At 38.6% G+C, this 22,065-nt stretch overlaps 1 protein-coding gene and 1 long non-coding RNA gene across 4 annotated transcripts in view; one reads left to right on the plus strand and one right to left on the minus strand.

Annotated features, from left to right (window-relative positions):
* LOC134869968 (uncharacterized) overlaps nucleotides 1-22,065 on the minus strand; it is a 72,012-nt gene that overhangs the window by 25,355 nt on the left and 24,592 nt on the right. The window lies entirely within an intron of this gene.
* foxd3 (forkhead box D3) lies at nucleotides 14,400-16,572 on the plus strand. The gene has a single exon (XM_063891765.1). It carries the CDS (start codon nucleotides 14,778-14,780, stop codon nucleotides 15,942-15,944), a length of 1,167 nt encoding a protein of 388 aa, XP_063747835.1. The 5' UTR covers nucleotides 14,400-14,777; the 3' UTR covers nucleotides 15,945-16,572.

Raw genomic sequence — 22,065 nt, forward strand, 5'->3', positions numbered from 1 at the left:
CCAATGATCAAAACCAGTTTTCTGGGATATTGTGTATTCCAACAAAAGATAAATCCTTACATCAAGGTAACATTACAAATAAAAATGAAGATGTATTTGATATGAATTGCATACAAGATTTGTAATAGATTGCACAGGTATAATTTTGCTTCTGGTTTTGATTGTAAAAAATCTATTTTATTTGAATTAGGAAGTTTATTGGTGATAATCAATGTTGGTGACCATCATTAATTATTTTGATACTTTTAAATAAACAGGCATCAAATAGAACTGTCAGTCACACTCCACAAAAAACATTCAAATTAACGATGGAAAACATAAAAAGTTGCAAGAATGTTTTGTAGGACGACGCAGACTAATTAAACACACACTAAGATGAAAAGAAAGAGGACTCAGACACGTCTCTGTTCATTTACAGTGAGTTCTGTGTATTGTCGTGAAGTCCTGGGTGGCCACATGGTGACACTTGTGACTCTATCGATGTCAACCTAATTTTACAGTGAAACCAGAAGCCTCGTGTCATCCTCATGTGAGAGTTGAGTAAGAGTCCTAGAATACACTAGGGAGATGATACCACACAGACACACAAACATATGCATGCACATACACTTGCTGAAAAAAGTCAAAATCACAACACAGACGCTTGCAGCGTGACAGTTTTACACAAGGTGCAGAACAATAGTAACTTTACTCTGTATATGAACAAACACATGGTGACCGATATTTCTCCTGGGATTACAGTGGCATGGAGCGTGACAAACGCCAGACGGATACTAGCATAGGGTGAACTTTGTGACTCTAAACGATCATGGGACAGATGCCAGCTGAATGGGCCATGTCAGTGCGACCAGTGAGAGGACATACAAGTCCCCAGTGCACTTCTTCTTTAAGTGAACCAGACATTTGCCTTGATGCAAGGTGGCAGAAAAGCTACTGATGGTGAACCTCAGCTTTGAATCCACTCTGGTTTGGTAGGAATGACAATTCGTATAGTTTGGGATTGGTATTGCCTTTATTCCATCCATAATGAGAGACTTTGCATATTTTATGGAACAAAAAAAAGCAAGAGGTCCTTCTTCTATGACATCATTGCCAACATTTTTATAAGATCAACTTAAAAATCTGGAAGACATTTCCCCACATCTGAAATCCTCTTTTTGCTGCTTTAATATAGTACCCCAGGCAAATAGGCCGTGGAAAATGCGGTCATCAACCCACTTACAAAAAAGAAGAACCTAGACATTTCACTAATGACCAACTATATACATCAAACCTCCCAGTTGTTGAAAAAGCTGTTTTTCAACAACTATATGAATTATTGGCAATAACCAACCGGTTTTATGTTTTCTAGTCTGGTTTTTAAAATGCTGGGTGGGCCTTTCTGGATTACCTACAGGTAATCACACATTTGAAAAGACAAATCTGACTTGCAGAGTTCCTCAAGGCTCCATCCTGGGGCCTCTTCTCTTAGACATCTACATGCTTTCACTGGCACAGATTTTGGAAAACCCTCAAAATAAGTTGCCAAAACAATGCAGGTGACACACTAATGTATATATCCTTATCACTAGGGAACTATGGTCCTAAACAAGCACCAAGTAAGTGTATTGCATTGAAGCCAAAGTGGAATGCTTTTAAGTCAGCATTCAGCCTTGATCGGCAGTGTTAAAACTCTCCAGACAAGCCAGAAATCTGAGGTCTGTGGTCATGGAACCAAACCTGAATTTCAGCTCAATGCATCACTGTGCCTACATACGTACATACATAAGATATGTAATCTTGTTTTACGTTACTGTCTTTCCACTTCACGTGTCTCTTCCTTTACAATCAAATTTCAACGTCAACTGAAGCTCAGCTACTTAATCTGTTTGGGTTTAAGATGAACTGAAATGTTAGAAAAAAAAAAAGTTTCTTAAATCTAAGTGTTTCTGCTGCCTTCAACAGCTGTTATTTCAAGTTTAGCCTCAGTCAGTGTAATGACATTTACTTAACTGCTTAGCCAGTGATGAATAAGTTGGGTCTTGAATGTAATGTATTATTGCAAAAGGTCACTGCAAACAAAACAGGCTTCCCATCATGTGAGATGATAATGGTCAGCCGCAGCAGCTCACCTCTCAGATACTTTTGATCGTATTAGAGTTGTGTTTGGACTGCAGCAGCAGCAGCCTATAGAGGAATTCCTGTCAGATGACTTTGGTTAAAGACCAATACAATTTAAGTTAAGTGGAACCTTCTTTGAAATAAATCAAATGTTTACGGAGCAATTAATGTGCTAAATTGAGAGGAATCTCGAGACAATAACCAAGGTTCATGGAAGTTTACACTCAATACGTCCACTGTAAACTACGCTCTGTGAAGTAGCCCACAGTTGTTTGATGTAGGTCAACACTAAGTTACAGAAATCATGTCTCAGCAAGAAAAATGAGAAGCATTCGACTCTCACTTTGAGCTTCCTGAACTTGCAGGACTGACATGTTGTGAAGTAAACTGCTGTGTCCTGTACAGTATGTTTAATCTGTATTTTGTCTGAGGACTGTGAGATTTTATGTTATTGATTACATGAACACAAATTTTACTGCATACCGACTTTTCATTTGCGAACTACAGTGGCCCTGAGCGCTCAGTCCACAGCAAATACATTATTAAAAAAGCGAACAAAATACAATCTTAAGAAAGCAAACCTTCCAGCTGGAAAATAAAGAGACAATGTTAAATGATTTAGTTGATAGTCGAATTTGAAAATAAAACAGACATTTTCAAACATTTCCCGTAAAATTCCAGACAGTTCCTCTATGTTAACTTTCCCTTGATTTTCCAGGGATTCATGTTTCTTCCTGGAACATAAAACATCATCATTTCTCATACAATAATGTCCTACATTTTAAAGGAACCCCAAGGCTGTTTGCAGAGAGTTTTGCATTACATGTTTATGTTTTATAAACATCCTTTTTGCATGACCAATAAAAAACATGCTCCGAGAATAAAATGATAAGCTAAACCCCTCTGTGCAGAAGATTAAGTTACAGATATGGAATAAAAAACATATTCATAACTTAAATTAACCAAAAAGATATGTTCATATTCTATTCCAATACAGAACTGAAGAATTATCCACAGGACAACCGGTCGGCTTGAATCCGATGTTTCTCTTTATTATTCATTGTTAATTGTTTGCTGTGGATAGAGAGCTCTCTTAGCTTCCCTCTCTTTCTATTCAGTTGACATTCCTGGTGGGGAAAATCCAGAATTCCTAATGAAGAGCAAAACATTACATATGCATGCAGAAATTTTGGATCGCTTGCAGCTACAGTCTTTCAATGTTCCCGCTGCATGAATCTGCACCAACAACTACAGGGCCAAAAGAGCAAGGAACAGAAATGACACATGTTACAAAGTTCGAAATGTATGTAACTTCCTCAATATTATCCTTGACTGGCTTGCTTTGTTTCAAATGTGTGTCCAAACCATGTACACAGATGAATGACCTAGCAAAGGAATTCCTTCTGTAGCTCAATGAAACAGCTTATGCTGGGCAAATTTAATATGTGGTTTTGCCCAGACAATACCAGGGTTTGAGCAGATCTGCTATGCCCTGGAGCTGGGTGATGAAGAAGAGCAACACAGAGAAGAATGGGGCTGTTGTGAGCATCTGAAGGTTAGATGGCCCCTTTGCAGGATGCAAAAAAACCCAGGAGACGTATTTCCCTCTGTAGGGGAAATAAGACGGGGGAAACATTGCAGAAGTGCAATAGAAGAACTGCACATTGAAGAGTAAGTTTGCATCACTCATACTGCACTATAATTTCATTAAGATATGCACACATTGATTGAAAGTTGTACTGCTGTATAACATGATGTGGCGTTTTGCAAATGGCTAATAATTGGAGAGGTTATTTAGAGTAAAGTCAGAGACAATGTTTCACAGTCTTAAAACAAGTCAAACATTTGTGTTGGAAAAATCACAAGTCATTTATTTTACAAGACATAAAACTTGATTGTGGTGCAAGTTATGCATAAAGTCACTTTGCAAAACACAAAAATTGTCAGGATTGGGGGAAGGACCCAAGTGCAGAAGCCAATAGAGGAGGCCGGGGTACAAACGGATAACAAAAGGCGAGCTTTTATTTATGAAAAAGCTGATAACAAAAATACAGAAACAGTCCAAGGCAAAGGTATCCCAATAAAAATGCAGACAAACCGGTGGAAAATGGAGGGCTAACTAGGGAGATCCAAATATCTACAGGGAACAGGTAATCAACGACGACGACACGTCAAAGAACACAAAGGAAAGCACAGACTAAATACAGAGGAGGGTAATCACAAGACAAGAAACAGCTGGGAAGGGGGAGGAGAAACACAGGGGCAACAGGTGAGCACGATCAGACAATCAGACAGGAGGGAAACTAAAGACAAGAAGTAAACTAGACAAGACAGGAAGTGAACAAGCCAAGACAGGAAGATACAAAACAAGAAACATTTCAAAATAAAACCGTAAACTATAAATACAGAAACTGAGATCCTGACAAAAATATTTGTTATGGAGATTTAAAAGGTTTGCAAAAGAATTGTCATTGGGGAATATCCACCATCAAAACAATAAGGTGCTTTTGATAATGTGTAGAGCCCCATGGAAGTTAAGAATAGGATGACATTATGTTGTTTGGCCTGTTTAGGCAACCTTTGATTCAATGTTTGTTACCATTAATGCATCCCTAAGCTACCCCATGGAAACACTGCTCAGTGCCTGCACACAGTAGATTCTCTGATTGCATTTTAGCACATTAAGCTCTTTTGTAAACATTTGATAACATTCAAAGAAGGTGTAAGGCTACTCCAAATGACATTAGGTCCACTAACACGAGTCATCTGACAGGAATACCTCTAATTTCTAGTATAGATTGTTTTCATGCTGAATTCTAACATGATAATTAAATTTGCTGTTCTAAGTTGCTTTCTCAAGTCCAATCACATGTTCCCATTAGCCATTTAGCTTCCCCTTTAGTTCTTCGGTTGAGACATTACATGCCGAGACGAGGCAAGCCAAGTAGCTATAAACCGCAGTACTTTGATGATTTTGAAAGATGTTTAAATTATATAATTAGCTTAATTCCCCACAAGCTCCTTCAGTGAACCAGATGCCACTGGCTGAATCAAAGTCAGATGTTTTGTTTGCAATCAGAAGTAAAAATAGTACAAATTTAAAGTTTATCCAGCAGTTTCTTTGATCATTTTGATTATTAAGATATAAGCTCAGGGGGATTTAAGACAAATCAAAGTGTGGCTTATAAACAAGTGTTTATAAGGGTGACTGACCAAATGTGTATAATGAAGCAATTTATATTGATGTATTATTGTGTATGTTTTCCATTGGCTTCTTCTGCAGTTGGGTTTAAGTTGTATATCAAAGATTAAGAATGCATTATTTGTTAACATGCCCAAGGCTGCCAAATATCACTTTCTAATTGCTAATTTAGATTCATATCATGGCTCGAGATGAGCAAGGAATGTTGCTAGATCATTTTATCAGAAAAAAACCTGTGCAGGTCAGAAACAAAGCCATGAGATTCAAACACACACACACACCCTTGAACTCTCACTGTAAAAGGAAATCAATCTACGGTTCCATCAGTTACGAGATGTTAGCCCCTTTAAAAGGGAAATCCTCACTGAATTAACTACTGCCTGCAGCGCTGCACGTCTCTGGATGTGTGCACAGTATGCCAATGTTGAGTTGACCAAGTGACCAGCAGAAAGATATTCAGTGTGAGCCTGCTGCCAGGTGCAATTACACTTCTCCGTCCAGCAGAGAAAAGCAGTCATACAACCCACCATCTGTTTCCAGAATGCCCTCAGCAGCTCACTGCAGTGTGTTTTCTATTTTATTTGTCACCATAATTAAGGGATTTTTGGTTTGTGTGTGTATATCAGGATCTCGTTGCCATTTTTGAATAAAATACTGAGTGTGACGGCGAAGTACTTATGCAATACAGTCTGCCTGTTGCAAAATATCAGACGTTTATTCCGAAAACAATTGTCCTTGTGTCCTAGGGAGAATGCACAACAGAACAGATGCACATTTCACATTTGCTCTAATACATTCAGAGGTATAAAAAGGCCTTAGATTACCATTTTAAATTGTCAATGTACAACAGGTCACAGTTGTGCATGCAGAGGGTTCATTTTTGACACTGATTCATATGCAAAGACTGTCTGGGTTTTTATTTTAAAATCCCATAACACTCCGAGCATTGTGGTCACTGTGATACATATTCCAAACAACCGCCTCCGTCACTTTTCATGCCAGCTCTGAGTCATCCTGACTTACACATCCAAGCAACAAGGACCCCCCCCCCAGCACCCCCATCCCTCCTCCGTTTCCTCTGACAACAATATCTGCTTATGATCTGCCTTGTGGACAAGCACACAGTCCTCACACAGTCACAGAGCGTGATTTGCAACGCAGCCTTAGTGTGTGGCGGCAGTGAAAGCCCCCCCACCTCCATCAAAGGCGCTTCCTCCGGCAAACATGGCAGAGCCCACTGCCTCTGGAGCCCTTCATTATTACATGCGAGGGGGGACTTGTGATCTTTTTAATTATTCTGCACTTCATTTCTATCCCACCATTCAAAACGCAACATGAGAATTGATTGCCTCAAATATCCATCTTTATAATCTCCCCCAGGCCCATAAATTATCCAACTTTGGGGCAGGGTGGACGAGCCGTGCAGGCACAAGCAGATCCCTTTCAGAGCCGAGCAGAGCCTCATCCCTGCAATGTGCAGGGGGGAGCACAACTGAATAGGGCTGCTCTTTGGCTCACTGAAAACGGGAGGGAAAAAAAGTACACTTGTTATCTTGTGAACCCTCAAACATGTAAGATAGGAATCTCTTGAATGTCAGCGACAGAAATGGAATTAACAAGAGATCTTTTTATTGTCACAGAAGGTCATTAGGCTGCCAATCGGGGTAATTATGGAAATGATCTCCCCAGCTCTTTGGAATGTTTTCCTGCTTCCATAAGGACTTGAAAGTGTTCAATCAGCCTCTCTCGTGGGAAAGTTCAGCCATAACTGCAAGTGTACCAGCAAAATCAAATTAAGCAAAGAGATTTCATTAGTATTTATAGCCCCGAGGCATTTGAAAAAGTATGGAGCAGCAGAGTAATGTGGGACTGTGGAGGAGAGAATTATTGCTTAATGACAAAGGCCATACCTAGAAGACATACACATAGATAATGAATAGGAGGCATTGATTGCATCTTTAAAGAGGATTCTTGAGGGAATGTAAAATATTGATGCTTGTGTGGCTGACTTTGGACTCTGCACGGGATGTGAAGGATATAACTTTGTTAACACTGTTTGGTTGTAAAGTTTATTATTAAATCATATTTTATTCAAGTATGAGTAAACCCTGGAATATGAGCAAAATCACCTAAATCATAGTATACACACTTTGGGTTCATATATCACCTGACTAGATGTACACAAGTACTGTGCTTAAGTATACATTTAAGGTACATGTTATGCTATACTTTATACAGATATTGTTCATTTAAAAATTACAGGCAAATATTGCAAGTTAACTCCACTCCAATCGTCTGAATTACTTCAATGATTTACATTTCGAAACAAACAAAGAAACTATAAATGATGACGTATAACTATAGATTACAATCCAACAGTTTATTAAATAAAGGCTGAAGATTATATTGATAAATTAATTAGACGATTGACAAAATATGTAAACTTCTCCTGTAATTGGATAATCAATTCTGTGATTTTTCGTTTGAGAATTCCAAATATTTTATGTTTTCATAGTTGGTATTTGTTGTTTCTTATTCTATTAAATTACAGTGAAATTGACTTTTTTGACTGTTCCTTCAAACAATCTGAATGAGACACAACATGCTCAAAGTTTATCTGAAAATACTCATGAATGTTTTTCGTTTTGATTAGGAAGGTGAATAGAGTAAAATGTGTTACTGATAGATACCAACGTAAAACCTTCACTATGAGTGGCAGTCATTTTAAGCAACACATTTTATTTTTAAATATGCAAATCAGCCACTATTTAATGGTATTTTTTGATACATTTAGGATAAATATACAGACACAAATAGACAAAACAAGTAAAATAAACACCTAAATGTGTATTTCAGTTGTTTTTTCTCCACTTGTATGAAAGATGACATATCACAGAGGCAAAATAGTCCCAACTCTCAAAACTGACCGGTGCATAAAAGACTTGGATTTGCCTGGGGTGTGTTGCTATAAAAACCCAATGTGAAAAGAAAACACTAACCCAAGGAAAAACAACACTTTTCTAAAGCTAATCTAATATTTTGTCTGTGAATTATTGACCAGATTTGTCACAGACACAGTGATGTTGAGTGTGTAAGAACATTATTTTAATCTTGAAGACAAAGTCTATTGAGTTTAAAAACAAAATATCTGATTTAGTATACAATAATGGATTAGGTGAGACAAAATATCCACCTTTATATTTCCCTTTGTGTAATAAATCACTTCATTGTCTGCATTAGAGATTCAGGACACAATGAAATGAAGTCAGAGAGCTATGTGCACTAAATTGCAACACCTGATTTGAATCATTGGGTCTATTCAGTCCACTTAACCTCAGCGTAATTGACAATTTAAAGGTGCAATCCTTAATTTCAAGAGACAGCACAATGACTTTGATTAGGTTGTGGGATATGCACATCCCCTCTGGATTAACAGACAAAGGCACTTTTTTATTAAGCAAATAAGGAGACGGAGTAGCTACACATTAGAGGAGAAACATTGTTTAAAGATGAATTAGATAATGTGCGATAACGTTAGGCCTTCATGAGAATAAAGCACATTATAGACTAAGAGTGATATTAAATTGAACACTTTAGGACATATTGTAAAATATGCCCTTTTTAAAACATGTCCTTAAGTTAATCATACAATCAAAATACATTTTCTAAAGTCTTCTGCATTATTTTTTAGTCCTCCTACTTATCCTCTTCGTCTACAATGCCTGTAATTGGGTTCGAGAAGAGGTAACGTGTCTTTGGGAGGAATTTGACAGATTATGTGAAGGAATATTATTACGGGCAGGGCAGGCAGGGATGTAGGAGGTAATTTAGTGTGATGTTATATATATGTATGCATCAATAGGCAAAAGGATATTGAGTTCAGGGGTCACACTGTCGGAGATTTTCCTTTTGATGTCAATTATGTGAAAAGCTGCTTAGATTAGTGCAGGGGGAGTCACAACATGATTCAAATTGGACACCTTTTATGAACACCATGTAAGATTTTATTATGGATATGTTTATTGTATACAAGTTATAAAGTTTCCTGTTGGATAGAGTGATGGGCAACTTTAAAATATTTTCTGGAAGTGATTTGATATCAACAAACCCATTTCAGTTGACTTTTTCTTAGATTTTTCTCCATTTATTAAACACCACCACCACCTGACACCCGTTGCTGTATTAGCATTGTTTACTATCGTTTTATGCAGACAAAGACGGGGTGCAAAACCAGGCTGCCTGTGTTTTGACACCGTGCTAAATGCCTGCTATTGGGCCAATTTGCACTGTTTACAACCTGAATCGCTGCCCTCACACAACACGGTGATACTGATGTGAAACTTTTCAGCTTCAATCTGAATGACAAAAAGCCTACAAACTGGGTGACATTGCACGTACTTAACAAGTACACATTGGTATGGTAATCCGGCTGCATTTAGCGGGAGGTGTCACTTTCCCACCAGCACCCGCGAGAAGCCGAAGCCTCCCCCGGGGCTTCCCACTGACGGAAAGCCGGAGGAGAGGCGCAACGGACGGGCAGAGGGGCTGCGAGGTGACGGTGCAGTGTTTTCAGGGATTTGCGGAATTGGGCAAACATTTGGCATATTTAATGAATTATGGGTAGAATATTTGTTAAAGTGTCAAAATATTCCTCTGTGATTTAATTATTATTATTATTTGAACTTGTTTTTAAGTTTGACAGGACTGTAGACAATTATTGTGAAAAACTAAATATATTTAAATCATCTACCTGTTTCAAAATAATTTACCTCATTACGTTCTCCATTATTTACCCTAAGGATAGATGGGATTTGATATGTGACTTGTGTAATACTTATTTGATTAATATGTGAACTTATCATGAATATCCACATTATAAATCCGGATGTTTTGTATAGACAGCCACCATCGTCATTCATTAAGATCTAACACAATAGGGCAACATATAGACCAACATGCAAGGCCGCTGATTTTAGGCCAGTAAAATATTGTAGATAAATGTTCAATATACAAGCACTGACCCAAGTTTCCAGTTGTCCCAGCTTACTCGTTTCTGAAATAAGTTTTATGCTTTTCTTCTACAGCTGCTAGCAGAAACACCAAGGTGATTAATTGACAGATTTTCTTTGTTTTAAGCATGGTATTATCACAAATTTACATTCAAAGCTCATCATAATATAATCTATCCCTTCCCAAAAATATGAACGAAACGAAAAAATGTATAGAGTAAAAACGTGAGTCCTTATCACCTGCTACAATGTGCTGCATGGTGTCTCTATACAGACGCGTCAAATAGATGTGACTTCAAACACAACAGGCACACAGACACGTGGATCAGTGTCGTATTTTGCGGCTCTCTGTGCTCTGTTGTGTAGGAGAGATGTGCTCCGGCTGATCCAGCAGGTTAAAAATGGGCTCCATCATATTGTTTGACAGATGCTCGCAGGTTGATGGAGTGGATTCCTTGAGAAGAGCTGAAAATGGTGATTTCCCAAAAAGGAATCAGTCTGCCTTCCAGGGTTTTCCACGATTCACATGGTCAACCATGAAAAATGTAATTCTAGGAAAATATTTAAATCATTTGTTTGTGGCCCAACTGACTGAAGTGTGGTTAGAATTGTTTTTACATTTTTTGAAAACATCTTGTCTTTATTAAATCTGACAAGCTGAAGATTTGGCTACTGGTGTAAAATAATTAACATAATGGTCGTAATTACAGGCGCGCTAACAATGCCATTAATGTATTATATCGTTTTAGTAGCATGCTGCCCCCAACTGCCCTCTCACCAAATTAATTAAACGAGTTGCCTTTCAGAAATCTGCTTTTACAAACAGCTGATTTCAATGTAAGACTCAGTGTTTTCGGATTGTAATTATTTCTGGCATCACTTAGCAAAATAGCAAAATAGCATGTTTATCTAAATTCATGGACATAACATTTGATAACAGCGAGTATTTAAAAACATTTTATTTTAATAACTCATAATTACAAATATTTTACTTTTTTTTTAATTGAAATTACATTCATGAGAGATATTCCAGAGATATGTACATAATTAGTACCATACATGTATTCACTGCAGAACTAAGAATCCAAAGATTAATATGTATTTTTTTATATTTGCTCTCAATGCTTAAATTAATTCGTAATAACGTGCCCTTTCCTAAGTTATTATGTTATTTGAAGGAGAATAGAAATAAATTGATTCAAAGTGTAAAAACTTTGAAATAATCTCACCACCATTTCCAAATTTCCTCCAAAACATATCAGTATTTAGCATATTTAAACTGCCACTTTCATTCATGGCTGAAACCCTCACCCTGCTGAAGTGTCTTTGAGCAAATCCTCGCCCTCATCTGCAGGTGACCCTGACCTCTGACCCTTGTGAGACATGATGAGTACACAGGGGGACAGAGAGAGAAAAAGTCTCCCTCTCACGAATCAGCAGAGCGTCACGTTATTATGATCACAATTATTTGTTCGGTGACCTTGCAGGTAGTTTGCAGGGATCACATGTGGGGACTGTTTCCTCTCCATCACCTGAGCTGCTGCTGCCTCCTCTCTTCTCTCTGTCCCCCTAATGGTTTCATGCCGGAGCGAGTTGGCTTATTATACTAAAAGGTTTTGTCGCGCTAAGCCGTGCATGTGTGCTTAAAACGTACATTTCATTAACAAACTGCGGAGGTATAAAAGCGGATTTATGAGGCTTCAAAAGATCACAGGAAGGACGGGTTTGAAACCCCCTCTCGGTGCTGTTGCAGGCAGGTTATATCAGCAGTTACGCCGCCTTTCACACAACACTGCGACTCAGGGATTTTTTTAAAAGGGAGGCTGGCTGCACCTGTCTCCACACACACACACACACACACACACACACACACACACACACACACACACACACACACACACACACACACACACACACACACACACACACACACACACACACACACACACACACACACACACACACACACACACACACACACACAGGGAACGTGGGAGTGTGTTAAAACAGTTGCTATATGACCTTCGCATTCCTTAACAAATCCTTAAAAGTAGGACACATGCATGGGTCATAAAGATCCTTTTTTTGTTTGTTTGCAGCTATTAAACAATTCTGACTGCGTTTCTAATATGCACCCACAATGAGGGTTTCGCTACATAAGGTCCCCCAGTCAAATAGACCTCTATTGCCCAACAGGAATGCACGATATGTGTCCAATCAGAAAAGAAAAACAACTTTTCGTTTTGAGCAAAATCCTTTCAAACAAAGAACCTTGAAGAAGGGGATTTCTCTCCGATTAATGGGCCTTAAAAAGCAAGAGAGATAAACCTGCCTAAACACACACGCGCCCTGCGGATAAGCAGGATAAAAGTTGATGTAGAATCTGGCTTCATCTGCTAAGTAGTCCGTATTGACGGACCTGCGGATCACACAGGTCACCGAGGGATTAACACAAGGAGAGTCTAATCGCAGGACACGTTTTCCTCCTTTGACCCATACGCACATTATTAATGATAGCGTTTGATTAAACCCACTTTCAACCAGAGAGCAGAGGTGGCGGAGGTTGCGTATGAAGCAGCACCTCTGTGCTATGCTAAGGCAATTAAAGGATCACATTATCTTCCCAAACTGCAAGATACAAGAATAACATTGATGGGAATTTAAAACAAAAATATATTAAAACATTTTTGAAAATGTGCTTTAAGTAAATTAACATTCGATGTTGTTCATGTAAGAAAAGTAATAACTTTAAATTATTTCATAAATAGGTGACATGTCTGATTTATTTAAATGTAAAAATAGTAATTATATCAATAATAATATCAATAATAGGGTGCTTCCTAAATTATAATGTGTTCTGCCTGAATTGAAAATACATTACATAATGAAAAATAACAGTGAATACAACTAAACTTGTAATAGTTATATTTGAATTCATTTAAATAAAGCTATTTCACAAATAACAGCCTGGTGCTGATTATAGATATTTTCATTAACCTGCTAAAAGACTTCCGATAAAATCAATTGAACGTTTAAATTGCTTGTGTCACATCGAAATATCTCAGCATTTAACGTATATATTGTTAATTTAGGGCACATTTCTTCAGTCGCTTTGAACGTTAACTGGAATACGGACTCATCTTTCACTAGTCCTCCCAAATGTTCTCACGCAGCGGAGAAAGCCTCTGTATTGGATCCGACATCCTCTCCCTGAGCCCCGCTCACCTTCATGCTTTGAATAAATGCTCTCTTTGCATTCACCCGCTGACCGCATTTCCTACTTTTTTCAAATGTAAAATCAGACAATGATTGGGGTCGTTAGCACCTCTTCCAAACTCTTAAGGAAATTCTTTATTCTCTCCTTTCATTGTGCTGCCGCTGCTGCTGCCGCTGCTGCTCAATATTCTTCCCACCTTCAGCTAATCCTGCGGGAATAAATAGACTTGAATTCATGCTTTGCATTTGCAGCTTGGATTTGAACGGCGAGCTGTGAAACTCGAAATATCAATGCATGCGTGCACCAACAAAAGTAAATAAAAATGTTTAACGCTTACGCATTAATAGATTATCCAAAAACCTTTACATGCACAGAACGTGGTTTAAAATGAGCACAAACACACTCATAAATGCACAATGACATCATTTAAACATCAAACACAAACACATAAGCTAAAGAAGGGCTCAGAGAACTTAGCTGTCGACGTCTCCATTCTGCAGTTTCAACAGAGTTTGTATTAGCAAAGTTAAAGGTTTGGATTGTTTTTACGCAGCCACATTAATGCGCATCAGATCTTTCAATCATACAGGCCAATTTTCTCTCCCCCTCCTCCTCCTCCCTCTGCCACCGTTAAATGGTCTATGACGGACGAACACAAAAATCAACCGAAAGCAGCATTGCTGATGTCCCATTGTTGACAAATCCATGAAACAACTCCAGTTTGCATGGTTTAACAGAGAGGAGAGGAGGTGGAGGGAGGGACGAGCCGAGAGGAGAGGGGGCGTCTGTCGTCACCAAACCACGTGTCCTGCACTGATAGTATATCTTATACTGGGAAAAGTAATCTATCAGACAGTCCTTTTAAAAGCTCGGGCCTTTAAAAGCAGCATGTGTCATATCGACTTGGTTCTCCAAATATCACTCCTGTAGGAAATATACGCACCGAGAAGGAACATCGGAGCGCAAAACATCTCCAAACAACTTCGAGGCAAGACTTTACACAGGCTTGCTCACTTACCGAGTGGAGAAATATTTGAAGAAGTTTAACATTCTTTGGCTTGACTGGCTTGCTGCCGGTTCAACCAGCGTTTAGATTATTTTGGAGACACCAGAACTATTGACAGGGCGAGCAGAAGTCCAGCAGACCCGCCGTGTGTGCGCACTGACCGCGCTGCTCTCTCCTACAGCTTCACACCCGGCTGCTCGGCTGTTTTGGCTCCGCTTGACTTTATTGTGAGGAAGCCGTGAGATGACCCTGTCTGGAGGCAGCGAAAGAGCCAGCGACATGTCCGGCCAAACTGTGCTCACAGCGGAGGACGTCGATATTGACGTGGTGGGCGAGGGAGACGAGGAGTGCATGGAGAGGGGGGACAGCGACTGCGACAGCCGGGTGGGAGGCATCCTGCACGACCTCCGAGGAGAAGCGGGCGACGAGGACATGGAAGATGAAATTGAGGTGGAGAAGGAGGAGACGGGGTCCGGTGGAGGGAGTCCGTGCTGTGAGAGCTCCGGGGAGGGAGAGACTGGCACGAAGGGAGAGGGTCAAGACCAGAGCTCCACGGGAGGGATCCAGAAGCCCAAAAACAGCCTGGTAAAGCCGCCTTATTCTTACATCGCCCTCATCACCATGTCCATCCTGCAGAGCCCGCAGAAGAAGCTCACCCTCAGCGGGATCTGCGAGTTCATCAGCAGCCGCTTCCCCTATTACCGGGAGAAGTTCCCGGCGTGGCAAAACTCCATTCGCCACAACTTGTCACTCAACGACTGCTTCGTGAAAATCCCCCGGGAGCCTGGCAACCCCGGCAAGGGCAACTACTGGACCCTGGACCCGGCTTCTGAGGACATGTTCGACAACGGCAGCTTCCTTAGGAGGAGGAAAAGGTTCAAGAGAGTTCAGCCGGACATGCTCAGGGACCAGACTGCGCTCATGATGCAAAGTTTCGGTGCGTACAGCCTCGGGGGCCCCTACGGGAGGCACTACGGGATCCACCCGGCTTATTCCCATCCGGCGGCTTTGCAGTACCAGTACATCCCGCCTGTGGGTCACATGCTGCCCCCGGGCGTCCCTCTGCTGTCCTCGGCAGAGCTGAACAGAAAAGCGTTCAACTCCCAGCTCAGCCCGAGTCTGCAGCTCCAGCTCAACAGCCTGAGCACCGCGTCCATGATCAAATCAGAGCCTTCGAACAGACCGTCTTTCAGTATAGAGAACATCATCGGGGTGTCCAGTGCCTCCTCGGTGTCCCCGGCCTTCCTGCGGCCTCCAGTCACCGTGCAGTCGGCCCTACTGAGCGCCCAGTCCCTCTCTCTGTCCCGGACTTCAGCCGGGATCGCTCCCATGCTCAGCGTGCCGTCAAATCTTATTTCTGGACATGTTTTACCCTCAGCAGCGGCGGTGTCCAAGTGGCCTTCACAATGACTTTAAAGCAAGATAAATAAACTCTTATTATTTTTATATAGAGACACTATTGCGGGGGGAGTGTGATCTGCACAAATCAATAACACTGGACTCGGTAGCAAAGACTGTTGAAACAGAGACAAAAAGAAAAAGAAGATTTTTCTGTACAGGTAATATTTGTAAATATTTGTAAAAAGAACGATTGTACCTGTCTTTTTTGTTGCTGTTTGAGATCTGTGATAATTATTTTACATGTTTTCTTTTTTGTAGCGTATCGGAGCTCACAACTGGATACATTTTTGTTTCGTTTTCATACAAGACACAAACAAGCTCTGAAAATAGGCTGTTTATAATTAAAAAACAAATATATGTAATTCTATGTAGCTATATTGTGTTGTAAACTGAATTTATTTGTAAATAAATCTAAGAAAGAATTAAAATCATTTTTTCATTATTAACAATCATGGATCATTTGATGGCAGATTTATTTATAGAAAACATCTAGAAAATATTGTTTTAAAACCCTCTCACGCTAGAAATGCATAATAGAATAATATGAAATGATATTGGAATTTTACATGAAGGGTAGGTATTTTAAATAATCTAATCCTGTGAATATTGTGTGATTACATTTATTAATACAATTCTTAATAACCAACCTATTAATATCAATCTTCACGATGTTTTAAATCTGTATTTGTAAAGTTCTACTTTTATATATTTAGTAATAATACTATTAAAAATAATTCTCTGGAGAAACATGAGAAATTAGTTATGTTTTAATCTTTTCAGTATTCGATTTTTTAAAGCTTGGAATTGCTGCTTTATTATAGGATCTAACAATTTATTTTTTGAAGAACAAAAAGAACAAAAAATGAATCAAGATGTATGGTCTGTCTATATGGATTCAAAATGTTAAAAAGAGGGATTATCGTATAAATGGGAAGTCATTATACATCCTGAAAATGAGTGCCAACAAACTTATGTGTAGCTTTCAAGACTGGCTTTACAAAGTGGTTACGTCTTAAATATAACATTTTAAATAAAATATATCAACGTATAGGCCTATATAATAAGACACCTAATTGTTTTAAAAATATATTTTTTTATGGTTGTTTTCTTAGTAATGATCTCTGACTGGAGGTCATGTTTTAATTCACCATTACATCACTGCTAGTGTCGTTTTACAGGATATTCTGCGGCTTGGCTTCTATAAAGGTAACAGCTTCGCAGTTGTGTCTGGCTAATCACTTTTACACAAACAGCAAATGGTGATCGGGTTGGTGTGTGTACATGTGTGCTTGGGGGGGGGGGGGGTCACAGGCGCTATATTTATCTGATCCCCATGAGAAAGAGAAAGCTTCAATTCCCTTTCAGACACCGAAGAAGGTGCTGATGATGCAAAATGCTTCTCCAATGTCACCATGGCATTTATTTCATTCTCATTATTATTGGGCTATTATTATTGGCCTCATTTTATTATTAATAACAGAAGCATAATTATATGAATGTAGCCTAAAGTATATTAATATTGTATTATATAATTCGTTTTAATGCATAATCAAACCCGTTTGACACATACATATAGACGAAATACAGATACAATTTTTTTCTTAATTTATAAATTAAGGAGGTATTAAATATAAACAATCGTACAGTTTAAGGAGACATGGAAATTACGTCCAAGCACCAGAGGTCACAGAGTGCAGAATATAATTTAGATTGAAAGGTGTATAGAAAGCAATATGGGGTTTTCTCTGTATCTTTCTTGGGAGGTATTTGATATACAAATTCCTAAAAAAAAACACCAAAGAAAAAACTTGGTTATCACGTTTATGGTTGTCATTTGAATGTTATCTCTGTTTTATTTCCTTCCTGTGTGAGGTTACAGGTTCAGGTTCCACAAAGCTTGCATGAGACAAGCTCGCAAGCTCTCATGCGTTAGAGAGCCTGCAGTAAAACTGCAGTGTGATGTCTCTGTGTGTTTGCATGATGCTGCACGGTGATGCCGCAGGCTGACACCTCCAACCCCTCGGAGGAGATAAGAGCCGCCAGGGGGCGTTCACTGACACACAGGGCTTTTCATTAGGGGTATCAACAATCTGATAAATATTTAGGAAGACAGCAATTTGAAAAGATGAATGATAGACTTTTCCACACATTAAATTGTATTTTTTGTCAAATAAGTAAGATGGTTTAATCCTTATAAACATATTTAAATCAGAATATGCCGAATTGAAGGGACACTTCAATAAATTAACATTGGTTGTTTCTTTTAATTCTTCTTTTAATATGATGATGATCGACATACATTTGGTTTGTTATTTGTATCTACCCGTCTAAGTCATCAACATATCTACGTTTATGGCTTTATAGCATACTGGTTAAGACTAGTCAGATCTGTCATTTATGTTTGGATATAGGTGCACTTAACATGTTAATGTTAATTAGGCTGTTGTGTAAGGTTTCAGTTGCAGATGATGTTCAAATACAACGTTCAAATGTACCAGATTACACGTGACCTCAATTGGAAAAAATAGTCTTAAACCGAAACAGTATTACAACATTAAAAGTAAGACAGGCGAAAACTACATATTCAAATATTATTTGCATGATACATTTTTTATTTATTTATTCAGTTTGTGTTTTTTTTTTAATCAATTGAAGCAGTCTGCTCTTATCAATCAACCCGTTATTATTATTTCAATCGAAACAAAAGCAGTTTTCATTTCACGTATTCATTTCGCAAACAAAACAATGATCGGATTTGATGAATGCGCTCTTTTGCAGAGCAAACATTGGAGACGTACCCTCGCGATAATGACCTATGCAGTTGCTCGTGCTTGTGCACAGGTGTATGGAGACTGGCCTGTGTTCCCACAGCTCCAGCAGACAGGCTATATTAGTCTCAAGCGACAGTCCACTTTGTGTGTTTAGTTGTCCACTTTTTAAACCGACAATAAACAGAGCAGAACGAGCTTTAGTAAATGAACCACAATTTATTTAACATTTAAATTACGTGAATTTGGATAATAAAGATCATTTTTAATTTGTCTGAGTATTTTCGCAAGATATAGAAAAGTAAGAATTGTGGTTATGATGTATGTCTTTAGGAGTTTTAAACAGCATACATCTGATTGCAAGTGGAAGGAAGTTAATAAAACTTTATAATCTACACATTCATAGAAAGGCGCTAGGCTGCAGATAATATGTTTCCTACACTTCCGTGAAAAGTACATGATCTTGGATATTGGGTTCCAGACATCCACACAAGTCCTGATTGATGATGTATTTCACAAGTCTATACATTCATTAATGTTATAAAGAGAGGACACAGTTCAGGTCTGTCTTCAAATCTATAGGGGTTCTTGCAGAAAACAAAGCTCTGTTTATTATATGTTCAAATATTTTGGATCGTACTTGAATCATTTGAGATCATTTGGGAAAGTTTTGGACAGATAAAAATACAAAGAAGCAAACAAATAGAATACACTTGTTTTCAGTTAACCTATTTGGTAAGGGGTATATCAAAAATGACCTCAACAAAGGTTATAATTCCGCCGAATCACACATTTGTCAGGAAATACAAATGCATATATACCTGAAAAGTATAGCATTTCTTTCGGGAATATCATTTTTATATCATTAATTCATTAGGATGGGGTACATGCTAGCATTGTTTCATTACAACTGACCCTATTGACAAGCAGACACACACACACACACACACACACACACACACACACACACACACACACACACACACACACACACACACACACACACACACACACACACACACACACACACACACACACACACACACACACACACACACACACACACACACACACACACACACACACACACACACACACACACACACACACACACAAAATCAAAGCATTACTGATGCATATGCCTGAGCGTGTATGTGTATCTGTGGAGTGTCTGTGGAGTGTGTTTAGCTGCCTGAACACTGGAGTAGAGATTTAAAATGTGAGACAAACTTGCGCACAGAGGAAGCATCTGTCCATGTAATCATAAGGTTACAACTTTACTGTAATGCAGTGTGGCATGTTGGCATGACACAAATGAAGCTAATATACTGATACTGTACATCTCCCCAACCCAATTTCAAATTGAGATTTAGAGTTTTCCAAGCAGCCAGTCACGGAAAGATATATTCTTCTTTATTCATTTCAGTCTCAACTTTTAAGCCAATACTTTTATCTAATGTCAACAATACACTTTTAAACTCAAATGACAAGGAAAATTTCCCCATATTTTTGTGTTATTGCTGTGAAATAGAACAACATCCCAGAGCAAAACTTACCTGAAAAAACATTAGTATGATCTGCCATTGACAAGTCACAACAATTGAAGGTGTCAATTGTTTCTAAAAAAATCCACTAAGCATTCGTATAATCAGTCCTATACAGGATCTTAAATGAAACTTAGACAGGAATATATGCATATAGAGCTACAACCTTCAAGCTAATTTATTCTTATTGTGTGTAGCTCCATTGTCTAACCATATAAGTGTTTTGAAGAGAATAAATGACTTGATGTTGCATTGTCAAATGCCAAAACTATAAATTTCAAGGGGACATTGTGTGAAGATGGAGGGACCAGCTATTATGAACCCAAGGAGTCCCATTTCACATGTTCAATGCTGGATTTTAAACATCTTGGTGATAACCCACAGTAATGTGTTATCTTTGACCTTTACATCAGAGAGGACATGTGTAGTGTCACTGAAAAAGACTGACACAAAACACTGTGATAGGGAGTGTAGGGAGGGCTATAACAGGCTCAGAGCTGAAATTCCTGTAAATGCACACTATGTATACTGCAGTATTTTCCAAACAATTAAGTGATGATGTAAATTAGAGCATATTTGCCGGAGGAATGTCAGACTTCCATGTCTTAACAATTCACATTAACTCCAGACCAGTCGCTGTAATGTGAATGTGTATTTATTTTCGACAAAGTAGTGAGTTTTATATTATGGGTTTCATTGTTCTTATGTGACAAAACATCAGAAAAGACGTGTGACTTGCTTCAGCAAAACATGACTTATCATATGATAAACTACAATGGCATTGGCAAGCAAGGCCTAGGCCTCCATAATAACTAGGTCATCTTCCACCACAAGCTATAGCCTTCTCCTAGGCGGAGATCACAGACAGTAAATGTAGGTACAGCAGTTACTGAATATTTAAAAAGGCATGGAGATGAAGCAATAAATGACAAAGTAAAGCTGGCGTGGCCAGGCATTAATAACTAATAGGTACCCCTGAGTTATAGGCTGCTGCCTTTGTAATGAAAGTGTCATTGCAAATCAGCAGTTGTCCGAGGTTATTATTATTTATGCATAATTGATGCAGGAACCACAAGGAACATGTCTCACCCAACAAATCCCAACACCTTGGGAACAAAGACGATGGTGTCAACAGAAGAAAAGGTCACAGAGGAGAATACACCCCTGGGCTGAGATTTACATTGTGAAGGGAGGCTTGTATGTTATAACTATACACATATCTGTAAACAGAAGGTCTCAACAAACTAGTTATACAAGAGACAACTGATCCTCTATTGCTCCATACATGAGGAGGATGATGCCATGCCAGGGTATGTTGCTATGGAGTTTAAAATAGATGGCATAGGTGTCTTTAAAAAAAAAACCGTGGGTTTCACAAAATCCTATGTTATGCTGATCATTCAATATAAATGTTTTAGATATCAACTTTGTGATTTCAAAAATGTGTATCACACATCTCTTTACATTTATATTGTAGTTATATTTCAGAGATGTCTCAAAATATAGGTATAGGTTGTATAACTTTAAAGGCTAAATGCTGTCTGCATAGTGTAGTCATAGTAGGGAGTTAAATAATGACATGCAGAAATGGTATGGCTTAATGACCCTGATATAATTATTTAGAAATGTACTATCATTGATTGGAAATACGGGGAAATCAATCGTCATTAAGTAATTTATACTTTTTTTAAATGTTATTTGCTTACTTGGTAATTACATTATTGGAAATGCTTACATACTGCTCGATAAAAGACACTTATTCAAAGTCCAACCTCTGAGTTTAACACAGGGTATAAGTTATTGAGATAAGAGTGGACA

The sequence above is a fragment of the Eleginops maclovinus genome, chromosome 9 (genome assembly GCF_036324505.1).
Source record: "Eleginops maclovinus isolate JMC-PN-2008 ecotype Puerto Natales chromosome 9, JC_Emac_rtc_rv5, whole genome shotgun sequence".
Taxonomy (NCBI): Eukaryota; Metazoa; Chordata; class Actinopteri; order Perciformes; family Eleginopidae; genus Eleginops; species Eleginops maclovinus.

Coding starts and splice junctions, on each gene's coding strand:
- foxd3 (XM_063891765.1), top strand. CDS start 14,778: ATGACCCTGTCTGGAGGCAGCGAAAGAGCCAGCGACATGTCCGGCCAA.